This window comes from Periplaneta americana, chromosome 8 (genome assembly GCF_040183065.1).
Source record: "Periplaneta americana isolate PAMFEO1 chromosome 8, P.americana_PAMFEO1_priV1, whole genome shotgun sequence".
NCBI classification, from domain to species: domain Eukaryota; kingdom Metazoa; phylum Arthropoda; class Insecta; order Blattodea; family Blattidae; genus Periplaneta; species Periplaneta americana.
In genome coordinates, this window is record NC_091124.1 from 52,429,953 (window position 1) to 52,453,249 (window position 23,297).

General features: G+C 37.2%; 1 protein-coding gene across 1 annotated transcript in view; it reads left to right on the forward strand.

Moving 5' to 3' along the window:
• Positions 1 to 23,297, forward strand: part of twin (CCR4-NOT transcription complex subunit 6-like twin) — a 694,792-nt gene that overhangs the window by 586,019 nt on the left and 85,476 nt on the right. The window contains exon 5 of the mRNA XM_069832884.1: positions 16,647 to 16,715. Coding sequence (XP_069688985.1) covers positions 16,647 to 16,715 — 69 coding nt within the window. The remainder of the gene's footprint in view (positions 1 to 16,646; positions 16,716 to 23,297) is intronic.

The following is a 23,297-nucleotide window of genomic DNA, read 5'->3' on the forward strand; positions in this document are numbered from 1 at the left end:
GCCAGTTTTGGATCCTTAAGGCCGGGCGGCAGCATACTGCATCGGACATTCTGTCTCGGACAGGACAGTTTTGTCTCGGACCGTCATATCGAACGGTCCGAAACAAAACCGTCCTGTTTGAGACGTAATGTCCGATGCAGTACCTATGCTACCGGCTTTAAGGTTACTTGTTGCGTAAAACGTTCTCCATACTACCGAAGTTGTTCAGAACCTGCTGATTCAGAGCTGAGCTCAAACTTGGGTTCGATTCCCGCTTTGGCTGATTATCTGATTTGAATTTTCCAAGGTTTTCCACAACTGTAAGACGAATGTCACGTAATTCCATAACGATTCCTCGGCCTAATCTTGTCAAATATTTCGATATCACCAATTACATATACGTTAAGTAATTCAGCAGTATATTCAGCGTCGTTAAATAACCAACTAAAATACGTTTGCCATAGGATTCGTCAGTGGAGTTTATCTCGGAAGTTGATACGATACTGCAGCTTTCTGTTGTTGTTTGCGTCGTCTATTAGGTTGGATTTTTGAATTGTGGAGTGATAGTAATACCACAGTCTAGTACATACAGTCACGAAGCTCAATACGTACTAAATATGCATCCAAAGATAGTTGCTAACCAGTAGGATCGCTAATATCGCCTCATTACAGACAATGCGAAATAGTAGCGGCACAGTCTATTGTTCCTAGCATCCTCACAACTCAAGCTTCGTGACTGTATATTAGACTATGGTAATACCCTGAAAACATCTCCTCAACACTGTCTTTTTCCACCAAAAATTTCACTCGGACTCGCCAGGATTTTAATCTGGATCTTTATTGTGAAAAGCAGACGCTCCCATTTTTCAGCACTAACATGCTTTTCCACTCCTTTTTTTTTTTTTTTTTTTCCTTTCTTTGGTTTGTAGAGTTTAAAGAGTCAGACATATTGAGTCCTGAGACACTTTCAGATTGATACGTCATGGGACTTGATAGCATGTAGAACTGTAGACCATTGATGGGTAGGTAACTGCACTGTGGAACACTGAAACGGTGCAGTTTACATATTTCATGCACTCGAAACCGGTTCACAGCCGGGTTGTGAGTATGGGTTAAGGATTAGCTAGTTGTTTGGATGGTACAAAGTGAAATAAATCACGTGTGATAATAAGTAGCTTTAATGTGAGGTAGTTTAAACAATGGAATTATTTATACGTAGGAATTTTTCTTTAATTTTAAATATCCCAACTGTACCCAGAAATGCCAGCACACTTAAAAAGAACATAAAACAAAGAAGGACTTTTTTAAAAAATAAATTAAAATAAAACAAGTGTTTTTTTTTCTAAGCGAAATATCTCCAATAATGTGTAACATATTCGTGGTATGCAGTAGGATTAAATAAACTCCTATTCCAAGTTTATTACGAAGATCATTCAGAAGGACTTTGCGACCCACTCTTATGACAACTCCATACTGATTAATGTGGTATGTTTTATTAAATTTTCTGGCAATAATAACAGATGATTCAATTGAGACACAGAGTGTCATTCAATATCTCTCGCACTAAAGGCTGTGTGATGTATCTTGTCTCACTGTGAAAAGAGAGAGAAAGGAGATGCGTCTTACTTCGTCTGTGTTGTTATGGCGATGGGGGAGTGAAGCGGTGCCGTCCATCCATCCAGTGGCGGAAGGGACTAGTTGATACATTCTGTAGCGCAAAATAAAATAACAAAATATCTCTATTCGTACTGTGTAGTTACGTCACTGAACTTGTCTTCCAAGAAGCTGAGTTCCGGCAGCCTGTACAATAACAAGATTTTGATAGGAACTCTGAAAATTTACAACCCTCCTATAATCTCCACCCTCATTTGAAGGGACTTGGTTTTATTGCTGCTGAGACAAGATAAACCTTACCAGGTATTGTCATACTAAGACTGACACACACAAAAACTCTGACGTACAACATCGATTAATTACATGGTTTAGTTCATTTTGAAGTGCCACATTCGACGTTTGTCAAACACTGACTTTAGCGAGACAAAGCCAAGAGCGCGTGTATACACTACAATTGATTGCATGTACTTTATTACACTTATATTCATTTCATTTATAGATGAACAAAGGGACAACGGTAACAACAAAGGGAATAAGTGTAATGCATAATATGAAATCTGGTGTGTAAAGAAATGCAAGAATAGAATACATTACAATTATTTACTAAATAGAAGAGAAAATAAGTACATACATTCTATTGCAACGTTTACACTTTAAACTCGAAATGCATAGGTATACCTACCTTTCAAACAGTACCGTAGTTGTTAATGCCTTTTAATTACTCTAAGCAGATGCATTATTTCATTAATAAATTATTTTTAAGAATATATGTTTTGCTCTTGTCGATACCAACTGTAATACCACATGAATGAATGAATTAACCAATCACTGAATCAGTCAGTCCATGGCTGAATGAATAAATGAGTCGATGATTGGATGGATGGATGATTGATTGATTGATTGATTGATTGATTGATTGATTGATTGATTGATTGATTGATTGATTGATTGATTGATTGATTGATTGATTGATTGATTGATTGATTGATTGATTGATTGTAGTGAGAGAAGAATTATGAATTAAATTCTAGGCCTACACGATGATAATCGCGTGCTTGCAAGGGCTCTTGGAACTCCTGCATGGCTCAATGTGGTCTGTCTTTGCCGTCCACCCACAAAGAGTGAGAAACAACTCGAATATTCGTTAAACCGAACACTGAGACGCTCCGCGAGACGGAGGAGCTTTGCATACTGACTACAGCGCCAGGCGTTCAATAGCAATATATAATTTATATTTTTCATAACCAGTTTGTGCATGACTCTAATGTAGATTCACCGCCTGTGATCCACTGTGGATATTCTGACGAACTAAGTGATCTACACTTCTCGGCACTAGCGACATTTGTGAACTACGCTCATAGAGTCAGGACTAATAATGGCAAGTTAAGGGGTCTGCTATTGCACATGAAAAAAAAAATGTTTAATAGAACTATTATTTGTTACTGAGCAGATGCGTTTACATGGACTATATTAATGTATTAAATGTTAACGACGCTCGCAATTACCGAGGTTATATCAGTGTCGTCGGTGTACCGGAATTTTGTCCCGCAGGAGTTTTTTTACATGCCAGTATATCTACGGACATGAGCCTATCGCATTTAAGCACACTTAAATGCCATTGACCTGGCCTGGGATCGTTTAAAGCACTAATGGTTAATAAGATTTATACCTAAAATAATATTATATTGTAATATTTTGTAATGAAGTAAATACCGAAAAGACAAAGTATATGATTTTGTCTCGTGACGAGAATATTGTACGAAATGGAAATATAAAAATTAGAAATTTATCCTTTGAAGAGGTGGAAAAATTCAAATACCTGGGAGCAACAGTAACAAATATAAATGATACTCGGGAGGAAATTAAACACAGAATAAATATGGGAAATGCCTGTTATTATTCGGTTGAGAAGCTTTTATCATCCAGTCTGCTGTCAAAAAATCTGAAAGTTAGAATTTATAAAACATATTACCGGTTGTTCTTTATGGTTGTGAAACTTGGACTCTCACTTTGAGAGAGGAACATAGGTTAAGGGTGTTTGAGAATAAGGTGCTTAGGAAAATATTTGGGGCTAAAAGGGATGAAGTTACAGGAGAATGGATAAAGTTACACAACACAGAACTGCACGCATTGTATTCTTCACCTGACATAATTATGAACATTAAATCCAGACGTTTGAGATGGGCAGGACATGTAGCACGTATGGGCGAATCCAGAAATGGATATAGAGTGTTAGTTTGGTGGCCGGTGGGAAAAAGGCCTTTGGGGAGGCCGAGTCGTAGATAAGAGGATAATATTAAAATGGATTTGAGGGAGGTGGGATATGATGATAAGAGACTGGATTGATCTTGCTCAGGATAGGGACCTATGGCGGGCTTATGTGAGGGCGGCAATGAATCTTCGGGTTCCTTAAAAGCCAGTAAGTAGGCCTAAGTAATATTTTGTAATAAGTGTGATACTTATTCTGCTATTTCATATATATCTTTTGTGCTAGGAAATTGACTTGTGCGGTACGGTTTAGCTGGATTCTGTGTACGTATCTGAACTTTACCAAGAAATCAGACATTTTAAAAGTCACTTGGTAAGACTCCGATGAAGTGGGATCATTGTCATCAGGCTTTCACCTAAAACAACACAGGACATTACGTTAAGATGAACAAACTTTCGTGCCACTATTCTAACCTATAACCGTGACCTTCCATTAGGCATTAAAGTGCGCGTTAGGCGTTGCGTTTGCGTACACTATGGCCGGTGTATCTGGCCTAGTGAAACATAATAATTGCAGGAGACGGTCATTTTCGAAGCTGTTGTGTCTATTTGTACTAATTCACTGTGCACAGGTAACACTTGGAAATCGACTGTGTCGGCCGGCTCTCGACTCCATATAAGGTGGTTCATCAGCAGACAGGTTCTGCAGAGGAACTAGGTTTCGAGGTCAGGAGGGTCAGGCGTGCGTACGAGCTCAACACTCCAGTAATCCTCGGCGTACGTTAATGAAGTGTACAATCATGTGACGCGTAACTTCTCCAACGACCGTTTTCCCTGGAAATTGCCCCAGATGTCAGATGCCGACAGTTGATCAGAGGTTAATCATTTTACAAGAGATGAGCTTGGCATCTTCTCGTGGACTGAAATGAAACTTCTTGGTTTTAAGTACCTGTTGAATTTTAACTTATCTGGTCATGGTACCTACTGCCCTTGAATGGCCTTGGCTTAATTCCACAGAAGGGTTGTAGTCCATATGTGACAATAATTTCGTGATTTCTTTGACCATGTATTGATTGTCATACATTCATACCAAATCTTAATTAACAATAATTTTAGTTCTATACACGGTATTGTGTTTGCAACGTTCAAGACGTAATAAAGCTGTTGTTAATAATAATAATAATAATAATAATAATAATAATAATAATAATAATAATAATACCCTTTGTAAATCAACCTTATTTTTACTTAACACATTTTATATAAAACAGCCCTAATCATCAATGGTCCTATACGCCACTAAAGAGAATAATGATATTTCCAAATAATTTCTCTCCCTCTTTTTTTGAAGCTAATATCTTCAAAACTAATACAGTATACTGTATTTCTTTAAAATAATGGAGAGTTTTCGCACCCTCGTTGCCCGATAAACTCTTAACGCTATGTTGACGTCAGTAGTGATTATAACAGATTGCTTAGCCTTATAAGCTTCGATGGCAACAACTTTTTATCAATTTCACTATGCTGCCATCTAGCTACTACATATGAAATCACGTTATAACTCATTTTAATTACATGGAACAATTGTACTTCCATCTAGCGGTCGTTCCCAATCGACGGTGACGATCCTGGTGGTTGTTCTCTTCCACATGTTACCGTTTCAAACACTGAGATGGCCAGTCTGTTATATTATGTGATCCGGGGTAAAACTTCGGAAATAATCATCGTACGATATTTCCCGCTACTTTATCATTTATCAGTAAGAAAAAAATACTAATTACGATGTGATCTGTCCAGAATAGACATTTATACCTTCAAAAGTTGAGAAGCGGTAAACTTTTTTGTTTTTCACGTTAGATGGAGGTCAAAGCGAGATAAATGTTGAGAAAGAATAGAAATTACTTTTAAAAGTGGTCGCTACTCAAAATCTTTACTGGTATCCAAGTTACGGCGAGTTAAACAAAGGTGCGTTTTCGTTTCCTGTAGTAGTCACGACTCAACATTTTGTCTGTTGGAATATGAACGCAAAATTATTTCCTGAGCCTTCTTTTACTTCTGATTGTATAATTTATCCATCTTGAGCTGTTCTAAGTAGATAAATGTCTTCTACAGTGGTAAATCTCAAACGAGATGCCATGTTTTAACACCAAATTAGGCCCACGGGAAACTTCGTTCGTGTGTACGTTATCCGTCTAAAGCACAGACGGGCAAAATGCATATTGCAGCACAAAACAAACTCTGTGATCGCCGTGAAGTCAGGCTACTCCCCTCAACCAAGCGTAGATATCAGTAATGTATTTCTTGTTCTCTCCACCTTGTCATTTTGTTGTCACGCGAGCTGCATCAATTATTTCTTACATTTTGCCCGTCTCTGGTCTAGAGATAGCTACCGGTTCCGCTATTGAAATAACGTGAGGTGAATGGAATTTTCGCAAAAATTGGCAAATAATTTACTATCTTAAATCAGTCACATCTATGACAAAATCTGCATAGTGCATAACTTATATTTCACTCAGAGACATTTCGTGTTTAGCGCTAATAACAAAAAAAAAATCAGTCAAGCGACAGATTAATAGGAAAAATGTACAAATACTGAATCCTCAGGATGACAAAATATTCGTAAGTACGTGGCTCAATAGGCCATGAAGGATCAAGTCCTAAGCTTGCAAGCCTCAACAGAGGTAAACTGTATCCAACGAGCAGAGGAATAACATGGAGTTAGCTCGATGATTCCCCGAATGGATTGTAGCTGGGCCCTATTGCATGATTTTACTAATATTATTGGAGTAAATTAGTTTCAATTATGCAACAAGAGGTTGTAAATTTCACTAAAAATATTAGTATTTTTACTATTACCGTACCTAGTTTGTAAGTTTTCTTCTTAGCATTATGCAACAAAAATATTCTGCAAATTACAAATCACAAGTAAATTTACTAATATTATTACATTATTAGTTTGTAAATTATTATGCAACAGGGCCCTGGCGTGCGAAATCGGTAGTTCCCCAAATTCATCACGATGTTGTGTGGGCTATGGCCCAGGACATTTTTTTTTAGTATGATAGGAAGTGAATTGTTTCTGGTATTTTGAGGTATCGGGTGACGGGGGAAGGGGACTTCTTGATCCTTGTACAAAGAAATCTGGAATTCTTCTCAAGATTGTAGATGAGGCAAAGTATGAGGACGGTTGAACGTGAGGGAAGAAGAATGCGAGGACTGAGCAGAAGAGACTAGAAGAAGAAATAAGAAAAATGGAAGAAAAAACCCTGACTCGAGATAAAAAAAAACTTTTCGTTGTCTGTTGAGAGCTGCTCGGTGCAGATATGCACGTGGGTGTTGAGTGAATGAGAACGTAATTCTAGATGTGCTCTGCGACTGCGTGGGGCCTACTGGTTGTATTGGAGGCAAAACAGTCGGTCCAAAGAAGTAGTGGGCCAGTCTTTAGACTTACATAGCTTGGCTTCAGAAACCTGTCGTGTCATGGTAATGACCTCGGCCTGCTTGGCCCTACCAAATAGGCAGATGAAAGTTGCAGCATTTCGTTGGGAAGTGGTGTTTGTGATGGTAGCAGAGTACTGAAAATGAAGACGTGTTATCGCGTAGCTAACTCTTACGTAGTTTTACACAGACGAAAGATTATAAAAAAAATAACGATGATACGCACCTCTTCCTTCGTAGCAAAAAAAAAAAAAAAAATGCTACTTCCTTCGACAGGGATCATTGGATTCACAGCATTGTGTTACCCAATAGGTAACATTAATTTATTAGTACCATCAATTGGTGTGACTTTGACACCTTTAAGAAAGTGTTTTCCTAAAGTGTTCTCTCTGATTCCCTGTATATTATTGTATAACCACTAATATTTTTCGTAAAACAGTAGATGTATGACTTAGATTTTCCTTCGTTTAAGTTATTCTTTGGACTTGTATTTTAGGAGATATAAAAAAAAAAAAGCATTCAGGGTGTCAAGGTCACATCGATCTATTTTCGCAAACCACGGATTCGCGAAATACTGATTTTCAGCTGACAAAAGCAAATATATTATATTTCAAGCCCTTCCAGGCGAAAATATCGAAAGATTTTCGCGAAATATCGTGAACTTTTGTGATTATACTATGTATATTTTTCTTTTCCACCATGTAATGTTACACACTATACACAGTCTTCATCACCAATAATCTTATACTGCATACATACATACATACATACATACAAAGCCACCGGCGTAGCTCTGTTAGCTAAGGCGCTTGCCTGACGATCCGGAGTTGCTTTCGGGCGCGGGTTCGATTGCCGCTTGGGCTGATTACCTGGTTGGATTTTTTCCGAGGTTTTCCCCAACCAAAAGCAAATGTCAGGTAATCTATGGCGAATCCTCGGCCTCATCTCGCCAAATATCATCTTGCTATTACCAATTCCATCGACGCTAAATAACTAAGTAAAAAAAAATAATAATAAAAAAATACATACGTGTTCTGCCCATGGGCAGGTCTTTCACTGCAAACCCAGCATTCTCCAATGTTTCCTATTTTCTGCCTTCCTCTTAGTCTCCGCATATGATCCACATATCTTAATGTCGTCTATCATTTGATATCTTCTTCTGCCCCGAACTCTTCTCCCGTTCACCATTCCTTCCAGTGTATCCTTCAGAAGGAAGTTTCTTCTCAGCCAGTAACCCAACCAATTCCTTTTTCTTTTCCTGATTAGTTTCAGCATCATTCGTTCTTCACCCACTCATTCCAACACAACTTCATTTCTTATTCTGTCGCTTCATTTCACACACTTCATTCTTTCCCTTATCCACATTTGAAATGCTTCTATTCGCTTCGTCGTAATGTCCAGTTTCTGCCCCGTATACAATACCACAACCCCACAAAGAACTTCACTAGTCTCTTTCCAGTAGATAGTATTTCTTTTAAATAATTTTAAAACTATCATTTTTCGTTTTTATTGTAAAAATGAAGATTTTTCGCAGAAACAGTCAATTTCCGCTAACATTCGCTGCGAATGAAAGTCACACTTATAATGAAGCCTGCATCTATTACTTCGTGCATCTCTCAGTCACATTTCGTGTCTATCGCTAATAACAAAAAGAAGGCCTGAGGATTACTAATTTCTTGACTAGCTGTAGGCCTACATGATGTATCTCTGACAGCCAAATAAATTGAATTCTGCTGTTGATGTGATCATTGTATTAATTTCTAAGCTTAAAACCTAGTTATTATTTTTAATATTAAACTTAGCAATTTTGATTCTTGCCATTACTATGTTAATGGAAAATCGATACAATGGAGATTGTTTCGTGCATATAATCATGGAAATGGAACGCTTGTGACTTTTTTTTAAATGGGAGACATACTTAATGGTATTCATGAAGTGTTTGCAAACTGCATGTTGAGCAGTTAGCAATATGTGGGCCTGCAGGAGAAAGCCCACTGCCGCATTTTAGTTTACCGAATGCAAATGCGCTATAACGGTGCACGCAATTTTCGACGTACATGCAAAAGAGACCCTTGAAACGGAAAAGTGCTTGTACGCTCGCTTACCCACTTTAAAGACTCGGTAGGCATGCAGACGTGCAAATTGGAAGTCTTTTAAAGAAGTTTGCCCCTTGGAGCAGTTTATGACTGCTTGTACCTAACACGGTGATACAAAACTTATTACCCAAGCGACTTTTATGTTGAATACTTCAAATAAAATAAGAAATACCTGAAAGATCGACTGTCGGTTGGTTAGACCAGCGTTTCTCAAACTATGGTCCGCGGACCACCTGTGGTCCTCGAGGTCTGCCCTTGTGGTCCTTCAAAAAAGACAGAAGAAAAAATAAAATTAAAACGAATCGCGTATCTCACTATAGCTTAAAATCTCAGAGTTTGGAAATGACACATTGCAATCGAATTTAACTTTTTCTCCCAGTACTGACATTTTATGAAATTTATTACCCTATTCGTCTATCGACTTCCCACTGTACTCTCAGCAACAAAAGAGGGATTTAAAGTACTATGCACATGGTGTTTCTCGACAACTTTTCCCTGCACATCTGGCGCCGCGCCTGTAACCCAGCCAGGGACCACCCGAATTCATAACAGAGGACCAAAGTAACGAACCATAATTCAATTTTAAAATATAAGTATACTGGTATTAAAATATGCTACGAAAATGATCTATTTACTTTCGAAGGGAATAAGAGTAAGGTGGTCCGCGGAACTGTTCTGACTTTAAAAAGTGGTCCCCACTTCAAAAAAGTTTGAGAAACGCTGGGTTAGACCATTAGCTCGAAACTAAGATTATCATTTTTTTTTTTTTTTTTTTTTTGCATTATGGTAACTTTTGAATCAAAATATTAGTCCTTTCTGAATATAAAAAACAAAATACATAAAACATAATAATGATAAATTATACCATACATACTTGGAAGACCAATCATTGCTCGGTAAATAAGGGCTGAGGACATAAAAATGTTTATATTCGTGATGTTCCATAGGAAAAGGAACCTTAGCTTCCCGGAGTAAATTTTACATGACCAATTTTAGACAGGAGGGTACAATTTTCGTGTGTGTGTGTGTGTGTGTGTGTGTGTGTGTGTGTGTGTGTGTGTGTGTGTGTGTGTGTGTGTGTGTGTGTCTGTGTCTGTGTGTGTGTGTGTGTGTGTGCGGGCGCGCGCGCGCGTGCGTGCGTGCGTGTTTTTTTCAGTTTAATTGATTATTAATTTACATTAGTTTATGTATGATCAGTTCAGTTTGGTGATTTTCCTATCCCATTGGGTTCTCACTTTCAGTTTTCTTATTCACATGTCCTGGATAATCGACTTAGCGGTTTGTTTACAATCATAATAAATTGAAATTCTCCCTCCATTATTTACAATAAAATTGGTATTATTGTTTGGTTGACTTACATTTATCACTTTCATCGTGATTAGATCTATTTTGTTAGTAAAATACAAAATTAAGCTGTATTAAACTAACATTGTTTTTTAATAATTTCAAGGGAAAAATTGTTTCGGGACCGGGTATCGATCCCGGGACCTCTGGTTGAACGTACCAGCGCTCTACCAACTGAACTACCCAGAAACTCAAGTCAGCTCACTCGAGCTGTGTGGATATAAGTGGAAAAATTGAGACAGTGTCGGGTGGAATTTCTGGGTAGATCAATTGGTAGAGCGCTGGTACGTTCAACCAGAGGTCTCGGGATCGATACCCGGCCCCGGAACAATTTCTCCCTTGAAATTATTCAAGTCTGCTTCACAGGGAGCTTCAGCTGAAAAACTAGACTTGCACACCATTGTTTTCGTTTGTTATTTTCGGTGAATGTAGAGTATCCAACGCCCACTGAACGAATATTTCACTTTTATCACTGCCAATGTTGCGCTACAATCGTATATGCAAGGCAGGCTATAACAAAAACCTAAACTAACCAAACCTAACCTGTCAAAGAAGCAACAAGTTATACTATATATGTATAAAATTGGCCTATGTTTCTGTAGTGGGCGGGACATAAGTAACATTCTATCGTGCTATTTTTTCACAGATTAATTTACTTAGAAGAATGTGATGATGATGATGATGATGATGATGATGATGATGATGATGATGATGATGATGATGATACGCATCATAATTATTTTGCAAGTTTTCTTGCTTCTGGGCATGTAGATTGTATGAAATAAAATGTGAGTCAACCTTGGTGGTTATTATCTTTTTGTATCTTATTTGATTCAGAAAAGGGCGGTCACCAAATACCCAAAAGCGGATGTAATTAAATGAATTGGTAGCCATAAGTCCATAGAATCGTGTCAGACCTTTGTGGGAACTGAATAAGGAGTGAAAGATGCACGTATCACTTTGTGTCCTCAAGCGTTAGGGAACCACAGTAACGTGGCCTGCTGCAAGTCAAATGTAGCTCGAATTGCAATAAATTATAGTTATGACGAGTGACTTGAGACCGTCTATGGCGAACAGGGATCATTCATTCTAGAGTGTACACATTATATTAATACAAATTATTGCGGAATTGCTGATGATTTTGCCTTGACATTTTGACCAGGAACTTTCATCCGACTGGTAATGGCCACACCCCACGGGCCTCATTTCTTTGGGCGCCGTAAGATGAGAGGTTGAAGCGAAGGCGTGAGAATAATACATTGCAGCTGAAGTCACGACCTCAAGCCAGAACTTTTCAAATCAGCTTTGTGTTGTTTTTCTTCGTGATGCTGATTTATGTCCATTTCCGACGCACTGACAGTTCTGAAGGAATTTTTACTCGAACAAGAGTATGTGTAACGAGGTTTTCCAGTTTAGTGACTTTATCCTTCATTCCAGTTTATGCACCGTTGAGGTGGAAGGTTAAATGCCCTTCTCTGCCGTCATGAAGGTAAGGGAAATGTATCATGCTATTCATTGTATTAAAGGTTGCGGCACCTCTTGTCTCGTGCGTCCGTTTACGGCACGTTATTCTTGGAAGATTTACGAATTTTACCGGTAATTGAGCGGTTGAAAGTCGAAAATTATACATATAATTGTAGGTTATAAACGTTTATAAAATACATCCAATAAATATCTCGAAAGTCGTGCGCTTCAAAACTCTTAAAAGGAAGACAATAGTGAAGATATTCTTGAGGTTTTATAATTTAAGGATGATATTTACTCATTTGCATAAGATTTGCTAATGATATGTCGTTGTTAGTAGAAGAGGAGACGATAGTAAGGGATATGCTACTAGAAATAAGTGACAGCTGTGAGCAGTATGGTCTGAAGATAAATGCAAGCTAGACGAAGACCATGCTTGTCGCAAGAAAAATAAAGAAGGTAAACTTGCGAATTCTAAATGAGGCAGTAGAGCAAGTGAACAGCTTCAGATACTTGGAGTTACTATAAGCAGTAACATGAGCTGCTGCCAGTAAGTCAAAAGGAGGATAGCAATGGCAAAGGAAGCTTTTAATAGAAAAAGGAGCATCTTCTCCGGACCTCTGGAGTAACATCTAAGGAAGAGACTAGTGAAGTGCTTTTGTGTGGAGTGTGGCATTGTATGGGGCAGAAACATGAACATTACGACAAAGTGAAGAGAAGCGAATAGAAGCATTTGAAATGTGGATGTGGGAAGGAATGAAGCGTGTGAAGTGGACAGACAGAATGAGAAATTAAGTTGTGTTGGAAAGAGTGGGTGAAGAAAAAATGATGCTGAAACTGATCAGAAAGAGAGAAAGGAATTGGTTCGGTCACTGGCTGAGCAGAAACTACCTACTGAAGGATACATTGGAAGGAATGGTGAACGGGAGTTTGTGGCAGAAGAAGATATCAGATAATAGACGACATTAAGATATGTGGATCATATGCGGAGACTAAGAGGAAGGCATAAAATAGGAAAGATTGGAGAATGTTGGGTTTGCAGTGAAAGACCTGCCCATGTGCAGAACACTATGTATGTATGTATGTATTACAGTAGTGGCAAAAAACCGGACCGACCCTTGTAGCTGATTTCAGAGCCTTGTTCACTCCAGAGCACGATAGACTGGTAACTAAGACTTTCGTGGTTCGAATCCTGCCTGGGAAGGAAACTTTTTTTTGTTCCTTATTCAAATTTATTCCCAATACTTTTCGATTGCTGGTAAAATTTATGTTCTGGGAATAATAAGTTAATTTAGTAGTAAAATATCGCTGCATTCGAAAAGTATTCGGAATAAATTTGAATAAGGAACAAAAAAAGTGTCCTTCTCCTGCAGGATTCGAACCACGAAAATCTTAGTTACCAATCTATCGTGCTCTGGAGTGAACAAGGCTCTGAAATCAGCTACAAGCGTCGGTCTTTTTTTTTCCCCCCTGCCACTACTATACTCAACCCTCCCTTACACTGACTGAAAAAAAGAATGTCTCAGGATTCAGGCGGAAGGAATGAAGTCTCGAGGACGATAAAAGAACGAATCTGGACTTCGATTTTTATTTATGCTATTTACATTGTTATTCTAGTAAGAACACGGTTTTCACGGTAATGCCACTTAAACCGTTATTTACTTAAAGTCTCCAATATTCGTTTTCAATATCCGCGTTTACATTGTTCACTACTAAAATTAATATTCTGCTGTTTGGAAGTCGTGCAGCTTGGATTACGTCAGTAGGTATTACGTTAGGAACCAAATTTGGCCCAAGTGACCTCGATTAACCCAAGTTACATGCGACCTTAGCCACAGGTGCTTCTTTTCACTGGATAATATTTATGTTACGAAACAAATAATTGCATTTTTAGTTGCTTGTTACGACAGGTAAGTACATACGTAGATGTAAACAGTGAGAGCGTTTATTGATTTTCTATAATAACGATATATCGCTTGTAATAGTTTGCGTTACCCAATGATACTGTACGTTCTGTAATACAATACACTGACACAATACAATGATTTTTACGAGATCAGTACAATGCAAACTAATACTCTATCTTCTAGCAAACAGATTTGTTTTTAGAGCACGCCAAACATCGTGTTTTGTTTAAAATGAGTTTGTATGTCACTATTATAACCAAGTAGAGTAGGACCTCAAACCGGGATTCCTTGATGCCCTGTAATTATCGGAGATGTCGTGATAAAAAAGAACATAGGCCTACTTGTTTAACTTCGCAGTGCCAGCGTTCGCAGGAATTGTCAGTAACCGAGGTGGAAAGCTAGTGCGCATGTGGTTGTGTTCAATATATTTATTATTCCAATATTGACAAATTCATTTTCTTGTTGTAAATGACTAATTGAAATGAAGTTATAAGTTTTTTTCTATCTTTCTAAGTCCTTTAATCTATTCTTTTTACCTTGCTTTATTTCTTCCTTTCTTTCTTCCTTTCATTTTTCTTTCTATCTTTCTTTTTTCTTTTATTTCATTTTTCTTCCTGTCTCTCCTTTTTCCTCCCTTTCTTTTTCCTTCCTTTCTTTCATTTCTTCCTATCTCTCTTTTTTCACTTTCATTCATGTCTCTCTTTTTTCTTTCCTTTCTTTCATTTTTCTTCCTTTCTTTCATTTTTCTTCCTATCTCTCTTTTTTCCTCCCTTTCTTTCATTTTTCTTCCTATCTCTTTTTCCCTTCCTTACTTGCTTCTTTCTCCTTGTTTTCTTCCTTATTGTTACCTTGTTTTCTTTCTTTCTTCCTTACTTTCCTTCTACCTTTTTTCTTTCTTTCTTCTTGCACTCCTTCTTTCCTTGGTATCTTTCTTTTTTCATTTCTTTCTTCTCTCCTTTCTTCTTTCCTTCTTTTCTATCTTCCTTTCTCTCTTTCATTCTTCTTTTTTCTTCCTTACTTGCTTCCTTTCTTTCTTCCTCTTTTGCTTTCTAACTTCCTTTCTTTCTTCTTTCCTTCCTTCCATTCTTTCTTCCTTTCTTTCTTCCCATCTTCCTTGCTTTCTGTCTTTCCTTGCTTCCTTTCTTCTTTCCCTTCTTGCTTTATCTCTTCCTTCCTTTTTCTTTCTTTCTTTCTTTCTTTCTCCCTTCCTTACCTTCATTCTCTTCCTTTTTCCTTCTTTGCTCCTTTTCTTTCTTCATTATTTTGTGTCTTTTTTATTTATTTTTCCTTTCTTTCTTCCTTTTTATTTCTTTCTTCCTTTATTTCTGTCTTATTTTCTTCTATCTTTCTTACCTTTTTATCTGTCTTCCTTCTTTTCTGTCTTTCTTTTTTCTTACTTGCTTCCTTTTTCTTCCTTTCTTCTTCCTTGCTTTCTTTCCTCCTTTACTGTATTTCTTCTATCTTCCTTGGTTCCCTTTCTTCCTTCCTTCGTTTTCTGTTTTTTTCCTCTTTTTAATACCGGCTTAAAATTCTATTCGGTGTGAAGAACAGTACTGATATACCTATGGACCGAAACAGAAGAAAATTTTGCATTGCGGGCCTCTTAGGTCGAGTGATCCGCACGGCACAAGGCCACCGCTAGGACGACACAGGTCGGCACACTGCAATGGACAAATATCCAGTTTCGTGGACGGACTTCTTGGATAGGAAACGAGTATGTTATCCACAGATCGAAGACAGCGGACATTATAATATAACCTTGAGTTAATTAAACCTATTGAATTTATTACGCGTAGAAAAATTAAATTGCTCTTTGTTTCAAACATTTATTTATAAGAAATATTTCATATTTGACTTAGGCCTATTACATTTTCTATTTTTAAGAGAAAAAAAATATTCCAAGAAAGGTGAGTTAATCTTAAACTCTTGTTTCTAATAAATTTTGGCTAGAAAGTTGTTCGTATTTTTAAGTAGGGTAAAAAACTGAATTTGCACATGTCATACCTTTTCAGCAACTTGCAGAGTAGAAATTTATTACCAGATTTTTAATCCTGAAAATGGAAATGTCTAGTAGAAAATAAAAAAAAAACGAGTGTCACAAGGGCAATACGCACTTCTCATCATACGTTTCACTACTCGTTTTGCCACAATAATTTTTTGGCAGATATTATAGTGCATACGCCTTTTAATCTTGTCAACAATATTATTCAAAAGAAATAGATAAATGTATCATTTAATATAAGCTACATCCAGATAAAAGGATGATAAAGGAGGAAATACAGAATTTCCCTGTACTTAGCTACAGATTCTTGTTTTATGAGGAAAGAAAGATGCTCAAAAATAAACAAAATAGTGGCTTTTAATATTGGATTAGCGAAATCAGCCTTACCTAAGATGTGCTGGAGCAATTGCTCACGTTTCGTAATTTGTCCAGATATATAGGCTACGTGTAATACATACATATGCAAGGGACGAGTTAAGTTTCGCCAAACATGGGAGTAAACTGAGAAATGTAATGTATATGTGTAATATGCTCTTATATAAATGACTCAACATCCTGTACTTCTGATTTACATATTTCATTTTTTTTTTACAGTGACGGCGTCAAATCCTCCGCAGAGGCCATGGATTCCACTTACGCGGCCAAATAGGACGAGACCCACGTGTAAGTAGCCGTTTCTAATTCATTTACACTGTATTTGTTATGCAAATCGTACAATCTTAAACACCAAGGAAAAATAAGGAAAGGATGGAGCAAGAAGTAGCATGGGAGTTTGTACGTTACTATTGATATATTCAAACTCGAAGACATACGAAGAGTACAGGGGAAAAACCTGGTCAGGTTTTACTGTTTTTACAGGCGAGAAAGATAAAAATTTCAAGATCCATTATATTCTATTGTCACTGGGTTATCAGTCTTCAAATTTCTTTGCACTAATGAGGTTTTATCACAGTCTAGTATATATAGTCACGAAGACTGTGCAGGAACTATTTCCCATTGTCTGTAATGAGGCGATAGTAGCGATTCTAGTGGTTAGTAACTATCTATGGATGCATATTTACTACGTATTGAGCTTCGTAACAGTATATACTATACTGTGATTTTATTCTGTACTGTTAAATCACACAAGTCCAGAGTACTCGAGCTATTACATGACATCTAAAACAAAAAATTCGATAATGTTGAACTTACCAAGTTTTCCCCTGTGATCTTCATTTGTGTATGTTATCAGCGCTGATATACACATACAAAGGGGAGGAGACGTGGCCGAGAACATTTCAGTCAAATACCACCGACAACTTGGTGGATGTGTCCCTGATGTTACTAGTTCTACCCTCTTCTGCCACCCCTCTTTCTTATTTATTTATTTACATTTATTTATGTATTTATTTATTTAATCTGACAGGATTAAGGCCATAAGGCCTTCTCTTCCATCCTACCAGATAGCATACATAAATATAAAAAGTATAACACTGACAAAAATAATGCAAAATAAATTAAAGTCCTATAGAGGATCAACATAATCAAAGAACACTATAAAGCACTTAAGCTAATACAAGGAAAACTATATATTTAAAATACAGTAGGCCTAATAGTAATGATGATGATGATGATGATGATAGTAATAATAAATACATTACATATTAAGGGTAAAGCAAACAACAGCATAGTTACAATATTTATTATATGTTATGGGTTAAGCCGAAGTTGCGCAACCTGAAAAAGTGTTTAACAAACAATTCCATGAACTAGAATTCATTCATTCATAGTGTTCTGCCCAAGGGCAGGTCTTTCACTGCAAACCCAACATTCTCCAGTCTTTCCTATTTTCTGCCTTCCTCTTAGTCTCCGCATATGATCCATATATCTTAATGTCTATCTTAATGTCGTCTATCATTTGAAAATTTCTTCTGCACCAAACTATTCTTCTGTTCACCATTCCTTCCCGTGCATCCTTCAGAAGACAGTTTCTTCTCAACCAGTGCCCGAGCCAATTCCTTTTCCTCTTCTTGATCAGTTTCAGTATCATTCTTTCTCCATCCACTCTTTCCAACACAGTTTCGTTCTTTATTCTGCCAGTCCATTTCACACGCTCTATCCTTCTCCATATCCACATTTTAAATGTTTCTAGTTGTTTCTCTTCACTTCATCGTAAATGTTCGTGTTTCTGCCTCATACAATGCTACACTCCACACAAAGTACTTCACTAGTCTCTTCCTTAGTTTCTTCTCCAATGGTCCGCAGAAGATGTTTCTTTTTATATTAAAAGCTTCCTTTGCCATTGCTATTCTCCTTTTGACTTCAAGGCAGAAGCTCATGTGATTCTATAAATTAAATTTGAATTTTTATATTGTCCGACAGTCTCTGACATGGTCAGGGAGAGGATTCCAGAGGCGTGGAATCGATATACTGAAAGGTTATGAGTAGAAGGTTGTTATGTGCAAAGGAATAGGGAGAAGGTACATGTTCCGGGTTCGAGGTAGTGAAAGGTAAACAAAACATGGAGCTAGGTAAGAGGGTGTGGAGATATGGATGATTTTAAATAGTAATAAGAGGAAGTTGAAGAGTCTTCTTTCTTTAAGAGAATTCCAAGAGAACAGTTCTAGTGACGGTGTTACATGATCGAATTTTCTAATGTTACAACCGAAGAGAACGCAGATAGTGTGAACACGCTGTAATCTGTGGGCAAGATCAGTATTTAGATTCGTGAATAGAGAATCGCAGTAATCGAAGTGGGGCATCACTAAAGTTTTGAGATTCTTTTTGAGGCTATCATTGGCCAGACGCTCAATCGTCGTGCCGAAGACAAGTGATGTAGCGTTCCTGTTTCGTCACCGATGCAAGAGGTGTCTGTTTTTTGTGGTAGTTCCAAAACTCTCTTCATGTCTTTGAGTTTGGAAACGTCTATAACAAAGACTGGTAGTAATAGTAATAATAATAATAAATCCATCATCAGAATTCTAAAGGCCTCGCCTTGTTCCTTCAGCCACATTTCTCTTTTATTTTCTGCTGTTATTATAAGTTATTCGTACTTGTTGTACTTCATTCTGTTGAACTTTAGTTATGATAATATGCAATGAAAAATAAAATTCACAAGATTTGGAAGCTTTAGAAATTACAGTAGTATATTTTTAGTCGTTGATTTAACGACGCTGTATTAACTACTAGGTTATTCAGCGTCGATGAAAGTGGTAATAGCGAGACGAGGCCGAGAATTCGCCTGGCGATAACCTGACATCCAATTTACAGGGTGTTTCCGAGGTGGTGTTACAAACTTTCAGGGATGGTGGCGAAGGGCACATGTATCAATTTGAGATAAGGAACCCTGGTGCGGAAATGACCGAGTCGAAAGTTACAAGCAAAAATAGTTGTGTGGAAATGAAATAATGTTATTCCTCTGTACACCTTATTTACATGTATTTATCTGTACATCTCACACATACTGTATTCATCTGACGTTGTTTACGTTGTCTACTTTCAGTATTCCATTCAGTGCGCTGTCTGAGGGATGGGGACAGGAAACTACACTAAAGCAATGCAGATAGCGTAATGGGTAACGGACATGATCGGTCCTGATATGCACGTCTGTAGACAACAGTGTATGTGTACAAGTTGCAGTGTCCAGTCGATTAGTCCTAGTGAAATGGAGGAATACACGAGAGCAGACCTGATTTTCGAATACGGATGAACCAATGGGAACAGTAGACAAGCTCACAGATTGTATTGGGACAAGTACCCACGTAGGAGACATCCGACCCATACCATCTTTCCACGACTGTTCCAAAGGTTAAGGGAAGGAGGGCACGTGGTACCAAATTACAATTCCATTTCCACACAACTATTTTTGCTTATAACTTTCGACTCGGTCATTTCCGGACCATGGTTCCTTATCTCAAATTGATACATGTGCCCTTCACCATCATTCCTGAAAGTTCGTAACACCACCTCGGAAACATCCTGTATAGTCGAAAAAAAATTTGGAAAAACCCTAGGCCAGCAGGGTCCGAACCCACGCTTGTGCACAGCCTTCGAGCACGAGCCCCGCTCGAACACTTAAACTACGCCAGTGGCTATACGGATATAGAAATCTCACTAAGGCCCGATTGTATAAACCATTTAATCTTACACCAGAGGTTAAATTGATTCTTGTTTCAGCTGAACTTGGAATTTTGTGTTGTATAAAGTCTAATCTGAGATTAATTTGTCTCAAACTAAAGTCAACTTTGACTGAAGAAATTTCTCCGATTAAGTCAGATGATCCAAGTTCAGTTATTTCTTTTCTGTTTGAAATATACGAGTGACAGATTGTGCAAATAAAATATCCATTATTATTAATATTAATAGATATGTTAGGTACATTTATATATATTTCTTTCAATTTCTTGCCTTAATACACAAACATTCTTATTGTCCGCCATTATTTACATTGCAAAAAAAAAACAGTGTCTCAAACAGAGTGTAATACGGAAAGTCGCGAAAAAGTAGTTGTAAAGTCGCTAGATTTCTCATTATCAACAAAGAAAGATTAAATTTTGTAACTATGGGGTGCTAAAAAGGTCACTAAATCCTATTTAAGCAATATAAAAGTTAAAAGAAATTGTTGTTGAAAATGAGTTAAAATCGCTAGATTGGCAACACTGAACAATCCTGTATAACATGATCCGCGCATCACGTATTTCACCTGTTTATGCGATGTTGCCAAATCCTTTTCACGTGAACTTAGATTGCTTTTGAACCAAGGTAATTTGATCGCAGAAAAGTTTTATACAATAGAAGAAGTCTCTGAACTCTGTTCACTTTCCGATCTTTGATCAAAGTTGATCTTTTAGTCAGGGAGTTTTATACAATTGGGCCTAAATAAACCAACGAAACCGAGAAACATAATGGATGTATTAATTGCGATTGTGCTAGATATTAATAACTTCGTTTTTGGTGGTGAAATTCTAAACAGGACTAATTTCTACTGGTTTTAACTCCACATGCACCTTCATAACGTCTAAAGAGAACACCTTTACCATACCTTCATTTTTGTTTTGTGGATAAATTAATCGCAATGTAACAGGCTTAGTTGAAATGCATAAGCTTAACGTTAGCATCCTTACGTGTATTTTCGTGAATGCAGGACTGGTGAACAAATACAGCAGGTGCTTCCCGCATGTATTCACGAACACGTCCGAAAACTACGATGTTGTGAGTTATGACGTATAATAAAAGAAAAACGCCGAGAATGGTTTATAGTGAGGTCAGTTATCCCAAATGTATGATCTTCATGCTATTAATATTCTCTTTTACGTGTGTTTTATTTTAATCATATCCATAAATATGGCTTTCATGCGTTGAGTAAATTATTTTGACCCGTGTAATAACTCGTATTCGCACTGGTAACAAGAGGAGGGGTTGCAGAAAATACAGACGATCGGCAGGTGTTCTTTGTTCGAAGCCAGTTATTACGCAGAAAGTTGCAGAAACAAAAGAAAGTATTATGGGTCAGGAGTTGAAACCATGCCTATAAAGGGCTAAATTGACTAGAACCACGTATAACCGGTTGTAGGTAGTTGTAAGCGTCTTCAAAAGGAAAGCAACGCAATGTATAGTTAGTGTTGTCTTTCTTATTCAGATTAAACAGCGACAGCAGGCAAAAATTTGCAGTGCCTGCGACTTAGTTCGTACTTAATACAGTGCATCGCGTCTCTGAATTATATATACGTCTATATTTGAGGGGGAATGTATGCAGACCGTGTACTCAGTAGTAGAGGCGCTGCTTCGATGCTGCATGAAAGCCATGTTCGAGGCTTTGAATTCTGTGTTTGAGTAACAGGATTTCACTGTTGTGTCAATCTATTGTTTAAGAGACCCGAAAATAGATATGTAAAATTCTGTGTTAATTGAAGGATACAGAACCATAGTGGGCCAAGCGCCATTTACTAAAACCGTAGAAAACAAGGATTAAAATGAAGTTATCAACAGAATCTCACTAGAGGTTTTGATTTTATCGATAAATCTGCAAGTGGAACACGAGCAGATTTATCTAGAGAAAATCAAAACTCGAGTGGGATTTAATTGACTATTACACGATTAGAAGAAAGTATATAAAGATTAGAAGTAACGAAGTACTCCAATACAATAAAATATTAATTGACTTATGAAAATACAACTGTCTTCAAATGTATTATTGTACCATCTCAACATTACAAATATTACGCTAGATGCATGCTAGATGGCAGTAGTGTGTTCTGATTAGCTGTCTTCGAACATAAAATATACTTCAATGCTCGAAGTTGCTATCAGTTGTGCCAACTATGGAATCTTCATTGAACTCTGTAGACGATTACTAGCAATGCCTTCTCGATCTAGATCACGATGGCAGTGTTGCTAGTCAAGAAGGCTTTGTTGATCCAGTTTCATTTTTATTAAAACAGTTGCATTCCACTTCAGTTATCCGAATCCCAGTGATCAACGTCACTTGACAGATGATTTTCAATAAATCTTAATATTAAACAATCTGTGATACGTGACTATCCATAATATCATATAGCAGAAGCTATAACCTAAATAATATATATATATATAAGTGTTAGAAAAATTTTAATTAACGACGATGACATAAAAAATAAACGTGAATAATTTTAAAAGGAATAATTATTGAATGTACAATTTTCAAATTTGAATGTTTTAGTGCTTGGTGGTTCAGTTGATGTTATATTGGACGTGTGCGTAAAAGAAGTGGAACTAGTTGATGTAGGTCTAGATGGTGAATTCAACTTATTCAGGATTTCCGAATGGTGCTCTTCATTTATTTGTAAATAGGATTTCAGGGAAGATGCATAGGTATGACCAGTGATCTTTATTAATTCTTATTCTTGAATTCCAATGCGAGTCATATTTGAAACTGCTGTGCATCGACTGGTGTGGTTTGTAATTTTTTTTTTAACGTCCAGACCAGCGCAGTTTGAAATGTTGGCAAACAAAGAAACAAATGCTAGGGACGCGATAAAATTAAACAAATGCTAGGGACGCGATGAAATTGTGCTATAAGCAGTCTTGATTGGTTGAAATACGTCCTTTCGTACCGTTCTATTGGTCAAAAGTAGTATGACGTAGTAAAAGTGTAATAGTCACCATAATTCAATGGAAACATACAGCAAGTAATATAAAGTAAGTTATACACATTCAAACTAAATGATATGTCAATCTTCATTAAACTATGGTATTCACTTAACTTTAACCCTTGCTTTCTCCGTTTTT